A 23954-nucleotide genomic window follows, 5' to 3' on the forward strand; every position below is an offset into this window, starting at 1 on the left:
AGATGGACAGCAGAGGAAAGAAGAGGGAAAGATGGTGATTCTACAGACCCACCAATGTGAAACTAAGGCTGGGTGTCATTTCAGCCTGGGTCTCCAAGGTGTTATCAGCTCCAGACCAGATGGCCCTAGGCATTCTTATGGAAAATCTGGACACCATAGATAAGATATAACTCTCAGGTTGATTTATGATTCTTTTCTTTTCTCTTTCTCTTTCCCTCCCTCTCTCGCTTTCTTCCTTCTCTTCCCTTTCTCTCTCTCCTTCCTTCTTCCCTCCTTCCTTCCTTCCTTCCTTCCTTCCTTCCTTCCTTCCTTCCTTCCTTCCTGCCTTCCTTCCTTCCTTCCCTCTCTCTCTCCTTCCCTTCTTCCTTTCTTTCTTGGTTGTGGGGCTTGAACTCTGGGCCTGGGAACTGTCCCTCAGCTCTTCAGCTCAAGGTGAATGCTATACCACTTGAGCCACAGTGCAGTGCCACTTCCAGCTTTCTGGGTGGGGGTCGGGGGTGAGGGGAGTGGGAGGGTATGTGGGGGTAATTGGAGATAAGAGTCTCATGGACTTTCCTGCCCAGGCTGGCTTTGAACCATGACCCTCAGATCTCAGCCTCCTTAGTAGCTAGGATTACAGGCATGAGCCACTGGCACCTGGATTCATTTTCTTTCCTTCCTTCCTTCCTTCCTTCCTTCCTTCCTTCCTTTCTTTCTTTCTTTCTTTCTTTCTTTCTTTCTTTCTTTCTTTCTTTCTTTCTTTCTTTCTTTCTTTCTCTTCCTTTCCTTCTTTTTTCTTTTCCTTCCTTCCTTCCTTCCTTCCTTCCTTCCTTCCTTCCTTCCTTCCTTCCTTCCTTCCTTCCTTCCTTCCTTTCTTCCTTCCTTCCACTAGGGCTTAAACTCAGGGCCTAGTGCTCTTGCTTAATTTACTTGCTAAAGTCTGGTGCTTTGCCAACTGAGCCACACCTCTACTCCTGCTTTTTGCTGGTAATTGGAGATAAGGGTCTCTTGGATCTGTCCACCAGGATTTTAAACCAGGATTTTCAGATCTCAGCTTCCTGAATATCTAGGAGTATAGGAGTGAGTCATCAGTGCCTGGTATTTGTATTTCTTAACAATAACAACAACAATGACAAAATCAGAATCTTCTATGAAAGAAATGTACCTTTTTGATTTATTGCTGGTTCTTGGTCTGTATTCGTGTGATTCATCCTCAATGCCGTTCTGCCTTTTATACCAGTCAAATAATGTTCGCAGGATGGAAGGCAGGCAGTACTCAGACAGGGAACTCATGGAGCTGATGACCTACAGGGAAAGATGTGGGCCATTAACAGGCTTGTTAATTACTAAGAAACTGATGTGTGTGTGTGTGTGTGTGTGTGTGTGTGTGTGTGTGTGTGTGTGGTGTGTGTGTGTGTGTGGTGTGTGTGTGGTGTGTGTGTGTGTGTGTGTGTGTGTGTGTGTGTGCGCTCATGGAGGCTGGAGGTCAGGGTCTGGATGCTCTTCCTTAGCCTTTTTTGCTCTTCCTTAGCTTTTTTGCTCAAGGCTGACATTCTACCAGTTGAGTCCCAGTTCCACTTTGGTAGTTAATTAAAGAAGAATCTTATGAATTTTCTTGCCTGAACTGGCTTCAAATCTTGATCCTTAGATCTCAGCCTCATGAGCAGCTAAGATTATAGGCATGAGCCATAGGCTCCCGGCTCTGAGAAACTTTCTATGTCACAAATTACCCCAAGCAACATTCACTACAAAACTTTCTCATTTATGACAGCTCTTTCATAATCTTAATTAGTACACTCCCAGGAGTCCAAGTCTCTTAAGTGCTGACAGACATTCTTCATATAGTAATAACTTTGTGGTTCAAGAAAGTTAATTACTTTGACTCCCTTTCATTCTAGAAATCAGATGTTAATTGCAATCAAGTTATTAGGGAACCCGCAAAAAATTATTTTCCCAAGGCATCTAACTTGTACCTTGAATAAGAAGTACCTTGTAGTTGTTAGATTTTTAAAAATGCTTATTGTATTAAAAAATCTACTAATGCAATTATCTCATATCACTTAGGTGAAATAAACAATGGATATCCTCCAAACAATCTATGTGATGATAATAATTATTGTTTTTTGTTGGTAAACATTTAGTTGGGGTATGATGCAATTAGAGTCCACTGAAATGAGTAGGTCCCATTATAGATCCTTTCCTTTGATAGACTTTTAATTCTAATCTTTTTATCTGGAAAGATTCTTGATCATTTACTAATTACCATGCACAAAAAAATGAACCTCTATCTAGATCTCATGTTGTCTGCAAAATTAATTCAAAATGAGTCATAAAGCCAAGCAGAGAGCCAAAAATAATAAAACTTCAGAAGAAAACAGAAGAGAAAATCTGTGAGTTTGGGGGGTTGTTGTTGTTGTTAATTTGTTTTTATGCCAGCATTGTGGCTTGAACTCAGGGTTTGTACACTGCCCCTTAGCTTATTCCCTCAAGGCAGGTGCTCTACCATTTGAGACACAGTTCCACTTCAGGCTTTTTGCTGGTTAACTGGAAATAGGAAAAAAAAGTTTCATGGACGTGCCTGACCTTGCTGACTTCAAACCTAGATCCTCCACTCTCAGTTTCTTGAATTACTAGGATTACAGGCTTGAAGTTGAGTCAGTGAAGCCCAACTCTTTGTGAGTCTGGGTTACAGGCAGGACTCTTCTGCCCACTCCAAAAAGGAAAGTGTCATAAAAAATTTAGTTCATTGAAATCATTACAACAAAAACCTTTTAACTGTAGAATATACTGTCAAGAAAGTTATAAAGCATGTTAGGGACTTGGAGGATTTTTTTTTTTTATATTACTGAGCTTTGAACTGAGAGCCTCTTACGGGCTAGGCTGATGTGATACTGCTCAGCCACACCTCCAACCCTGGAAAGACAGAACAGCTGTCTGAGAAAGGTCTTGTGTCCATTACATGTACAACCACAATATGTTTTAAATACTTAATTAACAAAGAGTATAAGTAAATGGCAATAACCTGTACTGGTAAGCAATAATAATGGGTTCATATACTGCCAACAGAGAAAAACTGGCATTTCATGTTTGGGGATTAATGTAGAAATACATATTAATAACCCAAGAAAAAGCATTCTCAAGATTACTTTTAGCTTGGTGCTGGTGGCTCATGCCTGTAATCCTAGCTACTCAAGAGTCTCAGATCTGTCAAAGCCAACCTGGGCAGAAAATTCCCATACGACTCTTAGCTTCAATGAACTATCAAAAAGCAGGACTAAGCTGGGCACAAGTGGTTCACGTCTGGAGTCCTAGCTATTCAGGAGGCTAAGATCTGAGAATCCTACTTTAAAGACAGGTCAGGTAGACAACTCCAAGAGACTCTTATCTCCAATTAATGGCCAAAAATCCAGAAGATGAGTGGTAGTTCAAGTAGTAGACTACTAACCTGGAACACAAAAGCTCAGGGACGGTGCTCAGGCCCTGAGTCCAAACCCCAGGACTAGCACAAAATAAAGCAGGGCTAGAGGCATGTCTCAAGTGGTAAAGTCCCACCTGAGCAAGTAAGCCTACGCAAGCACAAGACCTTGAGTTCAAGTTCCACTACCAAAAAACAACAACACTAAAATCCCCAGAAACAACCTAAAAGTATAGACAAATGCTCTAATACAATGTGGAATTTGGCACACAAGACTATCTACAAAATCATTAAAAATTACATTTCAGAAATATTATGGTCCAAAGCCAGGCAACATTAGCTCACACCTATAATCCTAGCTATGCAGGAGGCTGAGATCTGAGGATTATCATTTGAATACCAGCCCATGAGACTCTTATTTCTAATCAACTACCAAAAAAATCCTGGAAGTGGTGGTGCAGTTCAAGTGGTAGATTGCTAGCCTTGAGTAAAAATGCTAAGGAACAGAACTCAGGTCCTGAGTTCAAGCCTCAGGATCAGCTCAAACAAACAAATAAAAAAACCCATTTATGACACCAAACGGTTCATGAGATAAACACCTTTTTTTGTTAGGTGAGAAAAGAAAAGAATGGAAAATCATTTAATCAGTCTGGTAAATATGCAAATTTACCAACATATAGAGCACATTGAAACCAGGGTTTCCGAGAGAGAGAGAGAGAGAGAAGAGAGAGAGAAAGAGAGAGAGAGAGAGAGAGAGAGAGAGAGAGAGAGAGAGAGAGAGAGAGAGAGAGAGAGAGAGAGAGAGAGGGCACACTAGAGAATATGGGGAGGTAGGAATTTTATCTGAGATTTAAAATAGACAGTAGAGATTTGAGAGTAAAGGAGGAAAGAATACATACAAACTGAGTGCTGGTAGTTCACACCTATAATTCTAGCTAGCTACTCAGAAGACTGAAATCTGAGGACTAGGGTTTGAAGCCAGCCCAAGCTGGAAAGTTCATGAGACTCTTACCTTCAATTAATCACCAAAAAGCCAGAAGTAGAGTTATGGTTCAAGTGGTAGAATGCTAGCCCTGAGCAAAAAAAAAAAACTCAGGGGCAGGACAGTGCCCAGGTCCTGAAGGCCCATACCAGCACCAAAACTTTTTGTTATTTTTTTTTAAGAGACAAGTATGCAGAACAGAAAAGCTTATAGTAATGAAGGCATAAAAGAATTACTTGGTGTTTGGTATGCCAGAAGGGAGGGTGGTAATACTGAAAGTATTTTCTCTACAACTGGGAAGCCTCTACAGACTTTTGAACCAGGAACTCAGCTCATAAAGATAGGAATTTGGGAGGGTTGAACTAGCAGGGATGGGGTGGATCTGCAGGAGGTACTGTGAGGTTCCAGGCATGTGAAAATGTCTGCCAGGTGGAGAAAGCAGTAGGAGAAACAGAAACTTGCAGACCTCCTACATGCTCAGTTAAGCAGTCTGGGCTTCATTTCCTCCTAAGAGGAAACGAGAGTTTGTAGAGCAGAAGGGTTTCTTGTCAACGGGCTCTTTTTTTCCACTGCTACCTTGAAAAGATGCTCTTAACACTGAACAATTTGAGCAATACAATCAAGGCTTTCTTCCTCAGGTTTTCCCTCCCTCCCTCCCTCCCTCCCTCCCTCCTTTCCTCCCTCCCTCCCTCCCTCCCTCCCTTCTCTCTCTCTCTCTCTCTCTCTCTCTCTCTCTCTCTCTCTCTCTCTCTCTCTCTCTCTCTCTCTCTCTCTCTTCTTTCGTACTGGGATTCGAACTCAGGGACAAATGTTTGCTAGGCTGGTACTCTATCACTTTTATATCCCCTAACCCTGGTTAATTTTGAAGATAGAATCCAGCAAACTATTCTGCTTGAGCTGGCCTCCAAGTGTGATCCTCCAGGTCTCAGCCTTCTGAGTAGCTAGGATTATAGTCATAAGCCACTAGCATCTGGCTAAGTTCTATTGCTTGATATCCTATTTTAGCCTCTTTGTCCTGTATACACATATGTGTGTATACATATAAAACGATCATATCTATATTGGCAAGACTGTAGATTATCTTTAGCCATAGGTTAACAGTGGAGGTTAAAAATTAATAATCCATTGCATCCAGGATACCCTGTGAACACAGTCACTATTAGCTTTTTCTTAGAAATTAAAAACAATACAATTGCTTAACATCACCCTCCTCCCTTGCTCTGCTTACATCCACAGCCATACTCTATTCTCCTGCTGTGCTCACTGATGTAGCTGGGGTCAATTTGAGCCATGCTGGAGTTAATTCTTTCTAAAGATATTCTAGCACAAGAAAGAATATTTCCCCAAGTTACCATCATCTAAAATGTTTTTGAATTGGGGTTGGGAATATAGTTGTAAGGTCCTGTGTTCAACCCCTAAAACTACAAAAATAAATAAGCAAATTAAAAAAATGAGTGTTTTGAATTGGGACATGATTTGTTTCCAGAAGAAAAAAGGACTCAGAATTTAGAGTCCTCTAACTCTATGTTTGTGGTCTTAATTGTGACATGTATAACAAAATTTCCAAATGACAATTAGATTTCAATTGTGTGTGTGTGTGTGTGTGTGTGTGTGTGTGTGTGTGTGTGTGTGTGTGTGTGTGTGTGTGTGTGTGTGTGTGTGTGTGTGTGTGTGTGTGTGTGTGTGTGTGTGTGTGTGTGTGTGTGTTTCTAGCGCCAGTACTAGGGCTTAAACTCAGGACTTGGGTACTGTCCTTTAGCTTTTCTGCTTAAGGCTGGTGCTCTACCACTTGAGCCACATTTCCACTTCCGGCTTTCTACTGGTTAATTGGGGATAAGATTCTCAAGAATTTTTCTTTTTGAGCTGGATTCCAATCATCAGTCCTCAGCTTTTAATCTCTTAAGTAGATAGGATTATGGGCATGAGCCACCAGTTCCCAGCTTATATTTGAGTATTGTTTTAAATACTTTGATAAATCTGGATGGTGTAAGGAGACAGGAAGACTAAATATAACATGGTATTTAATCTAGATAGTAGCGTTTAATAGAAAAATAAAATAGTACAGAAAAACTAACCAAATATAGAGTATAGGGCTTAGCTTTTAAGGGCTTGTACTATTTGTGACATATATTATGGTAACATCAGACACTAATATACTTGTAATTGTCTGTATTTTCTAAACTATGCTAAAACAAAGCTCATTAAACACACCTGAATGCACATTAATAAGCCTCATTTCCCCCCCCCCCCTTTCTAGGCCCATGAAGAAGATAGAAATTTCTGTCTGCTTCTATACTCTGCAGCTAGTTCACTTAGGTGTCACCTATATTCTCCAGAGAGAATATCCATAGTGCTCTTAAAACTGCACCAAGAAAAAAAAATTAAAAAGATATTTTTTTTATGCATTCAAGAGTCACCTGGAAGTCCCTATTTGTGCAGATCTCCCCTGTATCCTACCCCAGCAAACATGGGGGGGGGGAGGGGTTGGGTTATCCCAGAAGGGGTGGGAGGTGGGTTGTGGGGGATGTGTTTTCCATCTCCAGCACTGCCCAGGGGAGGCTGCCTTTCAGGAAGGAAGGGTGGAATCCGCAGGCACAGACCTGGCCCTCAAAGCTCAGGAAGGGAGGAAGGTCTAGCTGGCTTGGTGCTCACTCAACTCCTCACTTACGGGAAGCAGAGCCAATGACCAGATGAATTTGAGCTCTGTGCTGAGCCAGAGAGAGGGCAGGCCCTTGACAAAGATGTACTTGTGCATTTAAATGATCACATTCTTTCTCCATGGAGGTACTAGGTAGGCGTTGGGCACAGGAGGACACAGAGTACACACACTGATCATTCAAATATTTCATCCTAGCGGGTTTTTTTTGGGGGGGGGATGGTTAGAGGGGCCTCCTAAACAAACTTTGTAAATCTCATGTTGACTTTTTTTTTTTTTTCTGTAGAAATAGGCTATAAGAGATACTCCCATTCTGTTAGGCTGTAGTGAATAGGTTGGGTTTTTTTTTTCATAAGCATTTTAATCTACTCACTAACTGCAAACACAGAAACTCCACAGATAAATGTTTGAAGAATTAGTTGAGTCATTTCATAGTTTATAGCAGTTGGGCAGGCTTGCCAGAATTGATGCATTGTATAAATAATTTTAAAGAAACTCTAGTGATAATTTCTCAAGTTCAGGTGGCCAAGAAACCTTGTGGCCAGGCTACTGATAGTGTAATACCAGAAAATGCTTGATATATTAGGGCACTTGCAGGGTGTAGCTGAGGAGGTGGGAGGGAAGGGATGGTAGGGGAAAAACAAAGGAGGAGGCAACAATGCTTGATAAGAAATGTACTCATTACCTTACTCACATAACTGTAACCCCTCTGTACAGTATTTTCACAATAGAGCACTTGCAAATGTATTTTACTCTTATTCAATTACATATTACATTATTGTTAGATATTTGTGAGTGATAACAGAGGCACTAAAGATTAAATGATCTAGTACAAAATTTTGAAAATATAAAATAATCTATTTATACCAAATGTATTTCTCTCGAAAATTAGGGAAAGTTCTTCATTATTAGATTTTTCTTTCTTTCTTTCTTTCTTTCTTTCTTTCTTTCTTTCTTTTTTTTTTTTTTTGCAGTCCTGGGGCTTGAACTCAGGGCCTGGGTAATGTCTCTGAGCTTCTTTTGCTCAAGGCTAGTGCTCTACCACTTGAGCCACAGCACCACTTCCAGCCTTTTTTGTTTTTTAAAAACATATTGTTTTATTATAAAGATACTGTACAGAGGGGTTACAGTTACATGAATAAGGTAATGGGTACATTTCCTATCAAGCACTGTTACGCCTTCCCAACTCCTCCCCCGCCGAAGTTATAAAGTTCATTTTCAACATAGTGTCTTGTATGTCTCATTGTTACAATGGATCAACCTGTATCCTGTTTCAGTGTTTTGCTATTTCCCTTCCCCTCTCCAAATTAGAAAAATGTATATACAAGATGCAGGGCACCATAATCAAATACAGTGACAACAGGGGAAGAACATACAAAAGAAACAACCACACAAATAACATAGTACATTATAAACAACAGCGACAAAGAAAAAACCGCTGCGTCCCTATCTTGGGGTTCATTTCGCTTAGCATCATCTTATATGGTTATATGTACATAGCTTTTTACCTTTTCTGCTTGTCTGTAAGATTATCCTAGATGTATACTAGTTATTGTAAATAAGAGAAACCATGGGACCTATGTTTCTTTGGGTCTGCCTTACTTAATACGATTTTTTTTTTGGGGGGGGCCTTTTCTGTTTATGTAGTACTGAAGAGTAGAACCCAGGGCTTCATGCATACTAGGCAGACACTCAACCACTAAGCCACATTCCCAGCCCCATTATTGGATCTTTTAAAAAACATCTTCATTTGTTTTAAAATATAAGCAGGAAACTGAATAGGCCAGGTATGGAAATGCATGCCAATCATTCCGGCACTCAGGCAGGTGGAAAGTCCCACGCTACCAAGCACATGCACAAACCCAACTCAAAGAAAAAAAGAAATGTCCACTAAGACAAATAAGAATAACTTTAATGCCACCTTATTTTTTCTCTTAATAGCTTGCATTCTCAGTTATGCATGTAGATTTTCATTGAATTGTAGCATCAGAATCAATATAAAACACTAAAATTTTATCTGCTTCCTTTTCAGAAAAAAATTATTCCTGCCAACAATGGTTTTAAAAGTTACCTTAGCTCCATTACAGGTTTGTGGATGTCTTTTACCATCCTGTTTTACTTCCTGTTATATCCATTTTTGTTTCCTGTTAGTAGATGTCATTGTAGCACCAAGAACCTCGGGTGTCACCAAAGTATACAAACTATATAATATCTAGACATTTAGAATTATTTTATTGGTTGGGGTGCGGCCTTTTGGCTTGGGCTAGCTTCAAATCATGATCCTCCTGATCATATCCTCCCAAGTAGCTGGGATTACAGGGATAGCCATCATGACCAGCCTACAACTCACATCCCACATGTCCAACATGTCCAACACATCCCACATGTCAGAATTTTGGGAGCCTCAACCAGCTGGAGGGAGCATCTAGTAAAAAATGGACTCAGTCCTTAACATGGTGTAAAGATTGTGTGTTTCATTCAGTGAAAGGGAGTTCTATAAAGTGTGTGGCTCTCTTCCAACTGCTCTCTCCGTTCACACCGAGCTCCTGGGTAGCTAGCCTCCTTCCGGCTGGCCTCTCCATAACAGGTGGCATTTCCGCTGCCAGTGCCCCTCTTGCTGCTGGTGGTCTGACCCTTATCTGAGAGATCAGCAGGACAAAAGCCATGAGGCTAGCAGTGGCTCTCGTGTGTGTGTGTGTGTGTGTGTGTGTGTGTGTGTGTGTGTGTGTGTGTGTGCACTTCCTAGCTAGGTGCTCTACCATCTGAGCCACACCTTCCAAGCTCTTGGCTCCGGTTATTGAAATAGTGGCTGATTTTTTCCTGGGCTGGCCTACGCCACAATCCTTCCATTTATATTACACTTCCTGCCATGCCTGGGATGACAGGCACACACCACCCAGCTTTTTCTGTTGAAGGCTTGTGGACATTTTTGTCCAACTTGATATGGAACTGCATTCTTCTATGCACTCTATGCATTCTTCAGCCTTCTGGGTAGCAGGGGTGACATGTATGCACCACTGCACCCAGCTATAGATGGACATAGGGTCTCACACACTTTTTGCCTGGGCAAAAATTTCCATCCTTTGAGGAGTTAAAACTACAGGTATGCGCACAGGCTCCTAGTACCAGTGACCTTATTGTGGTCATGTTCCTAAAGCAAATAACACTGTTTGCTGGGTTCTCCTTGAGAGGCTTTCCTCTCCTGGATCCTGTGATATTGACCTGTTTCCATTAGCTTCCAGAACTTTCTCTTACATCCCACATAGCTTCTTTGTATCTAACATAGCAGAGTGAGATAATTCACCAGAATAAGGACCTGGATTCAAATTCTGATGTTTTGACACAAGTTCCTTTGGAAAGAAAGTTTACTGTGCAAAGAGTAAATATTGTGTACTTACACATGAGATTCTATGAAGATACAAAGCTGGAGTAATACTTCAGAAATGTCACATGTCCACCATTGTTCATGTTACAAAAGGAATGCCCTTAATCTGAAACTCTAACCTCTGAAATACTCTACAATCTGAAATTGTTTGAAAGTTGATGTGACATTTTAAGTGGAAAAAAATCTCACAACATGAAACATGGTTTAATGCACAAAATTATTTAAAATATTATGCAGCTCCAGGTTATGCTGATATGGTGACATAAACAAAAATACATTTCATGTTCAGATATGGATCCAGGATGCTTCACTATATAAAATAGGCAGACATCCAAGATTTGAAACACCAGCATTTCAATAAGGATGCTCAATCTGTATTTAAGTGATTACATGTTTAATGCTGTCATTAGACAAGATATAAACAATGGCCTCTAAGCCAGGGGCAGAGAACGTGCACAGAAGGGTGTGTATATAGCTGGAAGGTACCAATAGAACAAAGACTCAATGAATATTCAACAACCAAGCCCCCTCCTGTGTCCAGCTTCTGGGGCTTGAATTCAAGGCCTAAGCACTGTCCCATAGCTATTTCCCTCAAGACTGGCACTCTACCTACTGGCCCTTGAACCAAAGCTCTACTTCTGTTTTTTTTTTTTTTTAGTGATTAATTGGAGATAGGGGTCTCACAGACTTTTCTGCCCTGAAAGCCAGTTTCACACAGTGATCCTCAGACCTGAGCCTCCTGAGTAGCTCAAATTACAGGTGTGAGCCACCAGTACTTGGCTTGCTTTTCACTTTTTAAATAGGGTTGATTTATCTGACCATCACCTATCCAGGTCCATCCTCATCCTAAATAGTTATTGCTTCCCTGGAAAAGCCAACATCACCGGCCTCGGCCTGACATCTAAAAAGGATATTGATAGCTCAGCATTAGTAGCCAATCATGAGGTTGAGATTTGAGGCTGGAAGCTATCATCAATTAATCTGCAAAATGCTGGAGGTGTGGCTCCAGTAGCAAAGTCCCAGCTCTTGCCCCAGTGAGCAAGAAAGCCAAGTGAGAACAAAAGGCCCCAAGTTCAAACCTTGGCATTATCACCCACAAAATAAATAAATTAAAAAAAGGTCTATGGGAGCGAGGGAAGGGGTGACATTACCCCAATTCCATAACTGTAACACCTCTGTACATCACCTTTATAATGACAATTTTTAAAAAATTTAAAAAGTCTAAACTGGGCACTGGTGGCTCATGCCTGTAATTCTAGCTACTCACAAGGCTGAGATCTGGGGACTATTGTTTGAAGCCAGCCCAGGCAGAAAAGTCCCCAGGATACTCGTATCCCTAATTAGCCCAGGCAGAAAAGGCCCCCCCAAAATAACAAAAACAAAACCCCCCAAAACCAGAAGTGGTGCTGTGGTTCAAGGTGGTAGAGCACTAGCCTTGAGCAAAAGAACTCAGGGACAATGCCCAGGCCCTGAGTTCAAGCCTTATGACCAACAACAACAACATAAGTTGAAGAAGAATGCTGGGCAATAAAATGACGAGCTCACTTGGCCTCTCCTTCACAGGACAGCACATCATGACTCACTTTGGGCTCCCTGATTCTTAATTCAAGTGCTGCCAAGCATGACCTGCCACTCTAAACAAAAATTACCTTCAGGTAATTAACCTATCAACTATGAAAATGCACTGGACATGGCAATGAAGAGCTCCTAGATGCCAAGCCTCTAGATTTTCCTTTACCAGCTGCCACACTGGGCCATCTGTGTGTCCATCTTCCCTGGGAATATATGGCCTACTTTTATGGTGACCACCATCTCTCTCTCTCTCTCTCTCTCTCTCTCTCTCTCTCTCTCTCTCTCTCTCTCTCTCTCTCTCTCTCATTCTCTCTCTGTCTCTCTTTCTCTCTTTCTGTCTCAGTATTGTATAAGTTGGCCTCTGCACTTCCAACAATACACTGTTTTCTCTCTCTTTCACGGGCCACACTTGATCAGTGCCTTGCCATCCACAGAACCTTCCTGTTCCTATGTAGTGTGATCACTGGGCCAGGTCTAGGGCATTTCCTACAATCCCTTTTCTTGAACAGCTCTTGTCCAGATTTGACCCCAGTAGGTACTTGAATAGTATGGCTTTTCTTTTCAGTCATGGCTGCAAGCTTAACCCTTGGCCTAGAACACGTTCTCATCAGAATCAGAACCTCTCTTTAACTCCTTACACTTCTTTACCAGCCTTCTCTCATATTTCTTTCTCTCTTTCTCTTTTTCTTTTGCTCGTATTTCTCTGAAATACGGTCTCTCTATGTAATGTAGGTTGGTCTCAAACTCACAATCTTCCTGCTTCAGCCTCCTGCTTGCTGGGAGTACTAGTGTGTTCCAACATGCCAGGCTTGGATTTTAAACTTTTAATATGTCCCTGTGATATTCTCCATTCATTTGCTCTACTCTCTTTAATCTGTATCATTGAATGATCATATAAATAAATGAACCCTACTTATTTCTCTGGAAGACATTTCTCCTATCCTTGAAAATACAGTACTCATAAAATGACGGTAAAGCCTACCCCATTTTCCATTCCCCCATCATCGTACCCCGCTCCCTCTGCTTGACAGGATCCTAATCTGTAGACTACAGTCCACACGCCTTAACATCGCCACAGCTGCAGTCTACCTCCCTGACTTTGTGCTGCCAGACCCAGTCCTTCCACACTGCTCTCTTTACCTTTGTCCCCTCTTTGTCCAACTGACTTCAGTTCAGCCTGGCCCGTCGTGTTCCCCCGGGTGAACACGATGCCACTCCTCAGCTGCTTCCTGCCAGACTGCCCCCTTGTCCTTGCAACATTACCGGCTGCCTTGCAGCGTCTTTAACATGTACCCCTAGGCTTTTCCGGGTAGAATTATTTGTGGACTGAGAATACCTAGAGGACAAGATTTGGTCTTATTCCTATCTGTGCCAGGTGAGCATGTTGCAGACACTCAATGTTGGTAGACTTGATCAAGCATGAACCCAATCATGGGTTCAAACTAGTTACTTACCTTTCTCCTTCTCTTAATCACTACCAATTTTTCCTCTATAATTTTATTTGTGCTAGTCCTGGGACTTGAACTCGTGCCTAGATGCTATACTTTTGTTTTTTCTGCTTAAGGCTTGGCTCCCTACCACTTGAGCCACAGTTCCACTTCCAGCTTTTGGGTGGTTAGTTGGAGAGAAGAGTTTTATAGACTTTTCCTGCTCGGGCTGGTTGTGAGTCAGAATCCTCAGATCTCAGCCTCCTGAGTAGCTAGGATTACAGGTGTGAGCCACCAGTGCATGGCTTGCGCCTGTATTATTTAGTTCATAATTGTTCTTCCCTACAAGTTTCCCTGCCTCTGTTCCACCGCAGGCCCTTTAAGCCTTCAGTGTTATTCAGTGGCCAGCTCCTTCAATGCCTCCATCTCAGGGTCTCTCCTTGCTCCTCCATGAATACTGTTCTTTGGAGCCAACACCCAAGTGTTTCTGGATTGCCTCAGTCCTGCAGTGTGAAGGATGAAGTCTCATCCTGCTTGCATTAAGGTTTTAGAGAACGATTCCTCCTTGCCTAGGTAGGCTCATGTTTTTCCTGATACCCTACACTGTAGGAAAAACTGTTTCAATGGAAACTTCAAACCTCTCAGGGGTATCTGAGTCTAAGGACCTTCCGAAGCCTTTGAGCTATTTTAAAACTGTTCGAATGGTAGATAACTGAGAGCAGTGTGAAGACTCCTTGCCTGTAGATGATGACAAAACTGTCCAATGCAGGTTTACTGACTGCTTACCTCCACATGGAAAACCTCGGTTTTGCTTCTAAGTGAGCTTTGATTTCAATGTTCTAGGTACAGAAATGTGTCTGCTTTCTGGATATCTTTTCCCCACCCCAGAATTGGTTCTAATATTCCTCACTAATACTAAGTCAAATAAAGTCTTTAAAATACCTTTTTTCTGTATGAGTCATGATTCGGCCTTTTTTTTTTTTTTCTTTTTCTTTCTTTCTTTTTCTTTTTTTGTTGCTGATTATGGGGCTTGAACTCTGGGCCTGGGCACTGTCCCTCAGCTCTTCAGCTCAAGGCTAGCACTCTACCACTTGAGCCATAGTGACACTTCTGGTTTGCTGAGTGGTTTATAGGAGATAAGAGTCACAGCCTTTCCTGCTTGGGCTAGCTTTGAGCCACGATCCTCAGACCTCAGCCTCCTGAGTAGCTAGGATTACAGGCATGAGCCATTGGTGCCAGGTTTTGGCCTGTTTTTAAAGATATAACAATACAATGCTTTTGCTTCCAATAAACTGATCTGTTTACCAGTTCCCAAAAATAACTTCTAATGTACTTTTCTGTTGTTTCAGTCACCCAAGAAATTGAGGGGATTTTTGTGTTTTTTGTTTTTTTTCCAGTACCTGGTCTTACACTCAGGGCTTCACATTTTCACTTGGCTTTTTTCTCTCATGCTTCAACTTCTGACTTTTTTGTGGTTAATTGGAGGTAAGAATCTCATGGATTTTTATTTACCATGCTTGTATTTTCAGTCTTTAGATCTCAGCCTCTTGAGTTACAAGGATTACAGGTATGAGCTCCCAGTACTCAGGTTCTGTTTCAGTGTTTTTAATATATATATATATATATATATATATATTTACTGGACACCTGAATCTGAAATCTCAAACATTCATGGTCTGAAGCATTTACATGGCATGTGTTAGACAGATAGACCCAGGTGCTTCTGGATCAGAAGTTTCTGGAATGTGGACCTATCCCTGGGGATCTAGGCTCCAGGGGCACCAACTCTTACAGCTCTCTCTTCTACGTAGAGCTTCCTGTGTAAACATGCATATGCATTTAAAATTAATGTATTCTAATTAAAAAGAGAACTTCAATACCAGGACAAGATGTTTTTTCCCCCCCAAATTCATTTTGCTTGTAAAATCCTGATAGTTAACTTAATTATGTAAAAGAAACCAAGCCAGGTGCTAGTGCCTATAATCCTACAATCCTAGCTACTGAGGAGGCTGAAATCTCAGCGTGACAGTTCAAAGCCAGCCCAGGTAGAAAAGCCCATATGATTTTTATCTCCAATTAAAAGCAAAAAGCTGGAAGTAGAATTGTGGCTCAAATAGTACAATATCATCCTTGAGTGAGAAAGTTAAAGGATAGTGCTCAGGTCCTGAGTTTAAGCCTCTCTCTCTCTCTCTCTCTCTCTCTCTCTCTCTCTCTCTCTCTCTCTCTCTCTCTCTCTCTCTCTCACGCCTAATTGATATCCAATTAAGAAACAAGAGGGCTTTTTTTCAGGCGTATCCTAGTAGGTGTGGATTGCCATTAGATTAACTGATGAATTAAGCAACTAGTGAAAAATACTTCAGACTATAACAGTATAAACTATAAAAGAAGCAATCCAAAAATTCATATGGAACAATAAAAAACCGAATAGCAAAAATGATCCTTAACAGAAAGAACAATGCTGGAGGAATATCAATACCAAATTTCAAACTCTACTACAAAGCCACAGCTTGGTACTGGCACAAGAACAGACCTGAGGATCAATGGAATAGAACTGAAGACCCAGAAATGAACCCACAGACCTATAGCCACCTAATCTTTGAGAAGGGAGCTAAAAAAAAATAGAATTGAAGAAAGACAGTCTCTTCAGTAAATGTTGCTGGCAAAATTGGTTAATCACCTGTAGAAGACTAAAGCTAGATCCTTATATATCACCCTGCACCAGAATCAACTCCAAATGGATCAAAGACCTTGGAGTCAAAGCAGATACCCTGAAAACATTACAGGCAGGAATAGGAGAAACCCTAGGGCTCCTTGGCACAGGCCAAAATTTTCTTAATAGAGACCCAGAAACACAACAAATCAAAGTAAAGTTGGACAAATGGGATTGCATGAAACTGCAGAGCTTCTGCATGGCAAACAACATAACTAGCAAGATCAGTAGAAAGCCCACGGATTGGGAGAAGATCTTCACTAGCCATACAACAGACAAGGGTCTCATATCTAAAATATACCTGGATCTCAAAAAATTAAATCCCCCAAAACAAATCCTCAAAGAAACAACTGCCCAATAAATAAGTGGGCTAATGACTTAAAGAGAAACTTCTCTGAAGAAGAAAGAAGGATGGCCAATAGACACATGAAGAAATGTTCAAACTCCCTAGCCATAAAAGAAATGCAAATCAAAACAACATTGAGATTCTATCTCACCCCAGTTAGAATGGCTATAATCAAAAACTCTAATAACAACAGATGCTGGAGGGGATGTGGACAGAAGGGAACCTTACTGTATTGTTGGTGGGAGTCTAAACTTGTTCAACCACTTTGGAAAGCAGTATGGAGGTTCCTCAAAGGACTCCACATAGAGTTCCTCCATGACCAAACAATCCTACTTTTGGGCATTTACCCAAATGATCATAAACAAAGGTATACTAAAGCTACCAGCATGACTATGTTTATTGCAGCATTATTTAGCATAGCTAACATATGGAACCAACCCAGATGTCCCTCAGTAGATGAATGGATCAAGGAAATGTGGTATATATACACAATGGAATTTTATGCCTCCATCAGAAAGAATGACATTGCCACATTTGTTAGCAAATGGAAAGACTTGGAAACAATTATATTAAGTGAAGTAAGCCCGGCCCAAAGAAACACAGGTTCCATGGTTTCCCTTATTTGCAATAACTAGTATAAGTCTAGGACAAGTAGAAAAAGGTCAAAAACTATGTATATATGACCATATAAAATGATGTTAAGTGAAATGAACCCCAAGACTGGGACACAAATGTTTTTTCTTTCTTGCTATTGTTTTTAATGTACTTACAATGTACTATGTGATTTTTTTTGTTCTTTTGTATGTTCTTACCCCATGATATAACCCCTGTTTTCACTGTATTTGATTCTGATGCCCTGCATCTTGTACATACACTTTTCTAATTTGAGGAGGGGAAGGGAAAAAACAAAATGCTTAAATAGGGATACAGGTTGTAACTATGAGATGTATAAGATACTATGTTGAAAATGAACTTTACAACTTGTGGGGGGGGAGGGAGGAAAGAGATGGGAAGGTGGGGAGGGAAGGGATGGTAGGGGAAAAACAAAGGAAGAGGTAACAATGCTGGATAGGAAATGTATTCATTACCTTACTCATGTAACTGTAACCCCTCTGTCCACTACTATTACAATAAAAAACATATTTTAAAAAAAGAATCAATGGGAAGGGAAGTAGAGCTATGACTTAAGCGGTAAGGTACTAGTCTAGAGTGAAAAAGACAAGCAAGAGGCAAGGCCTTGAGTTCAAGTCCTAGTTCTGGCACCAAAGAAAAAAGAAACAAATTTGTTGATTTACACAACCCAGCCCCTTCCTAAGGATGCTGGTATTCACTTGGGAGTGGATGAGAAGATATTTAAGTCCCTTTTAAGGCAAAAACAGAACAATTAAATTTTTTGATTCATGTGAAAAAAAAATATATATATAAAAGAAAATATGAAGCTTTAGTCTCTCCATACATGCGTATATCTAAAACCAAACAAAAAACCTGGCAAATTTGAGAATTCTAGAGTGAAAAATAGAGGCACATAAGTGCAAATTATTTTAGGCTCATTGGACATTTTGGCAAAATATCTAGCAGTAATGGGTAGTTACTACCAAAATTTCACTTTTTCCTTCTCAGTTATAACATGCCCTAAATTTAGAGGGACACAGTGTTGTGGAATGTGAATCTTCTAATCTTTCTTACAGCTACTTGCAGCCATACACTTAAGATCTGGCTGAGTGCACAAAAGCAGAAATGGAGAATGCAGAGTTGGGGAGCTCTAAGTTGTTTCTTTTTTTTTTTCTGTAAGTACTTCTCATCTTTCTTTGCTTCTTGCAGCCTAAAACAGAAATAATGCCTAAACCCCAGTAGCTATACCAGTCCTTAGGGCTGTAAGCAATACATGAGAAAAACAAATCCTGGATTGATTTCCTCTAGTTCTTGAACCCAGGAGAGAAATGTACTGCTGTCTTGTTCAAGCTACTATCATTTTGCCCCTGGCAATCAAATAGAATCATGGTTGATAAAGGATCTTAGATCCTTTGCCTGCTGTAAATTCCCCTCTGAATTCTCATCAAAGTCTCTTTTAGAAACAATTTATGGAATAAAAGGTACAGGATTTATAATCAGAGCACGTGGATTCTAGTGTTGGCTGTTTCAGGCAAAATATAAGATCAGGCAATGACTTTTTTTTTGGTACCAGGACTGGGGCTTGAACTCAGGGCCTTGGCTTTTTTTGCTCAAGGTTGGTATTCTACCACTTGAGTCACAACTCCAGTTTCAGCTTTTGGTGGTTAATTGGAAATAAGTCTCTCTCAAGGTTTGTCTGCCCAGGCTGCCTTTGATCCTCAGTCCTCAGATATCAGCCTGCTGAGTAGCTAGGATTACAGGAATGAGTCACCAGCACCTAGCTTGGACAGCTTTACTTTGATACTCATTTCCATTAAATGTAGCCTTATACAGAAGAAAGAAAAAGAAGGAGGAAGAGGAGGAGGAGGAGAAGGAGATGATGATGATGATGATAGTGATGGTGATGATAATGATGTTATCCTCCTCTTCCTGATGTTGGATTTTGAGAGTATGTGAGAAGGAGCTTCATTCATAAACTCTAGTATTACATGATTTGTTTTTAGCTTCTATTTCTAGAAAGAAGAAAATTAATCGTGGCTAGGTATGCAAAGGAGTGAACACTAGGTATGCAAAGGAGTGAACAGGATCCTGAAGGTTGAGACAGTATAACTCAACTTTATCTACCTGTCATTCACACCAGTGACATTTAAAAGGAAGAAATTGATGCAAATATCCCCTCAACAGGGACCATTGACATGCTGTTTATATAGCACTAGAAAGTGCTATATAAATGCTGTTTTATTACTAGATGACGTTAGCCTCTAGTCGTGGAGTTTAACCAGTGAAGCACCTTTCTGCTGACCCACAAATCTTTATGGGAATCCAGATTCAAATCCTAGGGTTTAAAATCAGGAGGAGGGTAATCACTTAACGTGAATGTTTAATTCCCAAAGACTCAGAGACTTTGATCCATTCATGGACTTGTCAATGCAACCATGGGCCTTATAAATTGTGTTGGCAAACAGCAGTTAGACCCTGACTTTGTCTATTTTGTGATGTTACACCAAAATACCCAGTTCTGGGTAAGTTACAAGAACAGAAACTAGAAAGCATGGTTCAAGTGATAGAGTATGCCTTGCTTAGCAAGTTCAACAAGAAATTAGGTAGGCTTGGAAGTACATACCTATAATCCCCACACTCAAAATGCTGAGGCAGGAGGATCTCCAGTTCTGGGCTGGTCTGGACTATCTGAAACTCACTCTCTCTCTCTTTCTCTCTCTCTCTCTCTCATTCTCTCTCTCTCTCATGTTAAAATGTTAAAATGAAAAAAAGAAAGCTGAATAAACCTACTTATTTGAAATAACTATTAACTGCATTGTTAACATTACAACTATATTTGCAGAGAATAAAATATAAACTACATGAAGCTGGAGAAAATGACACAAAAATTTGGAGGCAAAGGCAGCAACAACAATAGAAAGACAAAACTATAAAGTGAAAATTTTTATATACATGAAAAGGGGATGAGCCAGACACCCGTGGCTCACGTCTGTAATCCTAACTACACAGGAGGCTGAACTCTGAGGATCCCAGTTTGAACCCAGTCCCAGACAGAGAAATCTGAGAGAGTCATATCTCCAACTTACCAGCAAAAATCCAGAAATGGAGGTGTGACTCAAGTGGTAGAGCACCAGCCTTGAGCAAAAATGTCAAGTGTGAGTGTGAGGCCCTGAGTTCAAGCCCCAGTATACACACACACACACACACACACACACACACACACACACACACACGGATAGAGGATGAATATTAGCATTCTTCTAGATAACAAAAAGAGCCACCACACCTGTGCCACATTTCCAAAATGCTAACACCAATCATTACAAATCTATTCACTGCAGGTCTCTGACCACACCAGCAACTACCAGGTACCTAAATAAGACTAGGACGACAGCATGACAGCAGAGAGAAATAGGGACCATGGTCCATCTCCCCATGCATTCAAGAAAACAGTGAGTTCCATCAGTCACACAGCAAACCCAGAGCTGTGCTCACATGGTGGTGGTGGTGTGTGTGTGGGGGGGTGGTAAGTGGGGGAAGGGAACGAGTTTGTGCCAGAGGGGTTGTCTCTTGGGAAACAGTCCTAACCCAGGAAAACAGAGAGTTCTGTCTCTGCCCTGCTATATGGGGTTTCTGGAACCCAAGTTGGGACATGTGCAGCCTGAGCTATTTCCTCCACATTCCACATTACAGGCAATTTCAAAGCTCTACAGAAAGTGTACGCTCTGTGCGTTCTTCATTAAGCCATAAAAAGCCCCATGGGAGACCAGGCTGTAGTACATCCAGCTGCGTTTGCCTTGGACACTGGCACCATCTGGGGTTGTTGAAGACACTCTGTTCTCCCATCCTCTACTGCAGACATTCAGGAAACCACAAGCCCATCTCCAGCATCCTGCCCTTCATCACTCTTAAATGCTCCCAAAGTTCCCTAAGTTCCAAACCCAGTATCTCTCAGAGTCTTACTACTTACCTATTATGTTGATAACATCTTGTTTTCAGTTGGCATATAAAGGACTCTCTTTGCATTCCATTCTGTCTGAAACTTTTTCACGTAGGTATCATCACTTCAAATAGGATCTAAAGTCTTATACTTTTATAATGACTGTTGGGCATTTTTCTCTCTCACAGGATCATGATCATCACACAGTAATGTTTATTCAGAAGAATCTCAAGTTTGTCAGTGGAATTTTGTTTTTAAATTTTGGCATGGGAGATTTAGGAAACCATGAATTGAATGCATACTATTCCCATACACTCCAGTTCTTTCTAATGGAAATTAAAAGACATTTACTGCCAGGAACTCATGGCTCCTACCTGTAATCCTAGCTACTAAGGAGGCTGAGATTTGAACATCCCCATTCAAAACCAACCAGGACAGGAAAGTCTATGAGATTTTTACCTCCAATTAACCACTCAAGCAGTTAGAAGTGGAGCTGTGGCTTAAATGGTGGATGCTAGCCTTGAACAAAAATATCTCAGGAATAATGCCCAGGACCTGAATTCAAGCCTGAAGAAAAGTACACACACACACACACACACACACACACACACACACACACACACACACACACACACACACACACACACGAGATAACTACTAAACATTTCAAAATGGCAACTGTAAGTGCTATCATGCACAATTCTTATAACAACACACCTCTACACTCCTGTGGAAGTCCCTGAGTACAATACAGAGCATTGAGCTTTGCCTTTTTACATTTTGAAATAAAGAAAAAACATATAACTTAGATAATAGCACATACTTGATCAAACTGGGGGTCTTCTCCACGCTGCAGAGACTTTGTCAATGGCTTTTCCTGCAAAAGAAAAAGAACATATACAAGAATAACTATCAAATGTTTTGAAACATAGTAAACAAAATGTTATAGTGGCTACAGTTCTCTCATTCATTTCTCTCTTTTCAGAATATGGAGATGCCAATTCTTAAATAAGCAAGAAAGTCTCCCTTAGCCAGTGTGATCTTAACTTACAGTGTTTGATCACTGATCTAAAAGAAATGAAACCAGTATTTGGATGCCTAGGTTTACTGAGTCACAGTTAGTCACAATAGTCAAGAAAAAGGACCAACCTAAATGTCTATCAGTGGGTAGGGGATAGGCAGGCACAAGTATAGGCACAGGCACAGGAGTGAGCACACATACACACACATACACACACACACACACACACACACACACACACACACACACACACACAGCCTTGAAAAAAAGAAGAGAGTCAAATGCAGGTGGCTCATATCTCAAATCCTACTTAGTCAGGAGGCTGAGATCTGAGTATCATAGCTCAAAGCCAAGTTGGGCAAGAAAGTCCATGAGGCTCTTCTCTCCAATGAACCAGCAACAAAATAGAAGTAGCGGTGTAGATCAAGTAGTAAAGTGCCAGCCATGAGTGAAAAGGCTAAGAAACAGTGCCCAGCATCTGCATTCAAGCCTCAGTACACACACACACACACACACACACACACACACACACACACACACACACACACACACACACACACACACACACACACACACACACACACACACATGGGATTCTGTCACTTGAGACAAGGATGAAACTAGAGGACACTGTGCTAAGTGACAGCACGCAGAAAGCCAAATACTCTACAATCTCATTACACATGAGAAATAAGAGGTGAGCTCAGAAGCAGAGAATGGAATGGATAGGGGAAGTAGGGGGAGATTCGTTAGAGGCCCAGGATTTCAGTCACAGCATAGGAATAAGTTCTGAAGTCCTGTGGTAACTATGTTAATAATAGTATATTGAAAGGTGGGCAATCCCCAGCTGGAGGATGAACATATGCTTGAAATCTTTTGGTATATAACAGGACAAACACATGTGCATCTTGTCTCCTGCCCATGACCCTCTGCCTGTAATGACAGTTTTGTATGGCCTTGGAATGATGCCATAAAAATCCAAATGGTGCCTGGTGGAAGAAAGGTACCTCACTCCTGTATGGTCTAAATGTGTCCTTCAAAATCCTTATGTTACAGGCCAGTCACCAGTGGCTCATGCCTATAATCCTAGCTACTCAGGAGTTTGAGATCTGAGGATCCAGTTTGAAGTCAGCCTGGGCAGACAAATCTGAGAACCTCTTACCTCAATTTAACCATCAAAAACTGGAAGTGGAGGTGTGGCTCAAATGGTAGAGCACCAGCCTTGAGTGAAAAAGCTGAAGTACAGTGCCCAATCACCAAGTTCAAGCCCCACAACTAATACAACCACACACACACACACACAAACACACAAATAACTATGGGGTGATGAATGTTAATTAGCTTGATTTCTCATTCCACAAAATGCTATTTAATATCTTTCAGTTAAAAGGATACATTGTATACATGTGTGCAGGAAGATGCCACATTGACATCCTGGCTTGTGAGATTAATGTATGCTAATTAAAAATTCAAGTGCAAAAGAAAAAATACATCCTGTATTTGTTAAATAAAAGAATAATTGCCCCTTTGTTAATAGAAAACAAAAAGGCTGACATTATTATAATGATTTTAATTCTCAATAGGAAATTTACAGAAAATCTCTGAAATGAATGGTGGGGTGGCTATAGAAATAAACAAATTAAGAATAACATCAACAAAAGAACCACTCACCAGGCTTCTCAAATCTGAAACCTACTTTTTTTTTGTACTGGTGCTTGAACTCAAGGCCTGGGCACTGTTGCTAAGCTCTTTTTCAAGGTTAGCACTCTGCTGCTTGAGCCACAACTCTACCTCTGGCTTAATTGGAGATAAGAGTCTCATGGACTTTCCTGCCAGGGCTGGCTTTGAACCTCAGTCCACAGATCTCAGTCTCCTGAGTAGCTAGGATTTGAAGTATGAGCCACCAGTG

At 40.9% G+C, this 23954-nt stretch overlaps 1 protein-coding gene across 10 annotated transcripts in view; it reads right to left on the bottom strand.

Annotated features, from left to right (window-relative positions):
- The window catches only part of Fry (FRY microtubule binding protein), a 493758-nt gene that overhangs the window by 187630 nt on the left and 282174 nt on the right, over positions 1 to 23954 (bottom strand). For all 10 annotated transcript variants that reach the window (XM_070003013.1, XM_070003006.1, XM_070003005.1 and 7 more), the window contains 2 exons: positions 21848 to 21901; positions 1145 to 1284 (listed from right to left, as the gene is read on the bottom strand). In XM_070003013.1, the coding sequence (XP_069859114.1) occupies positions 1145 to 1284; positions 21848 to 21901 (194 nt within the window). The remainder of the gene's footprint in view (positions 1 to 1144; positions 1285 to 21847; positions 21902 to 23954) is intronic.

Source organism: Dipodomys merriami, unplaced genomic scaffold (assembly GCF_024711535.1).
Source record: "Dipodomys merriami isolate MVZ:Mamm:240054 unplaced genomic scaffold, mDipMer1.0.p SCAF_6, whole genome shotgun sequence".
Classification (NCBI taxonomy): Eukaryota; Metazoa; Chordata; class Mammalia; order Rodentia; family Heteromyidae; genus Dipodomys; species Dipodomys merriami.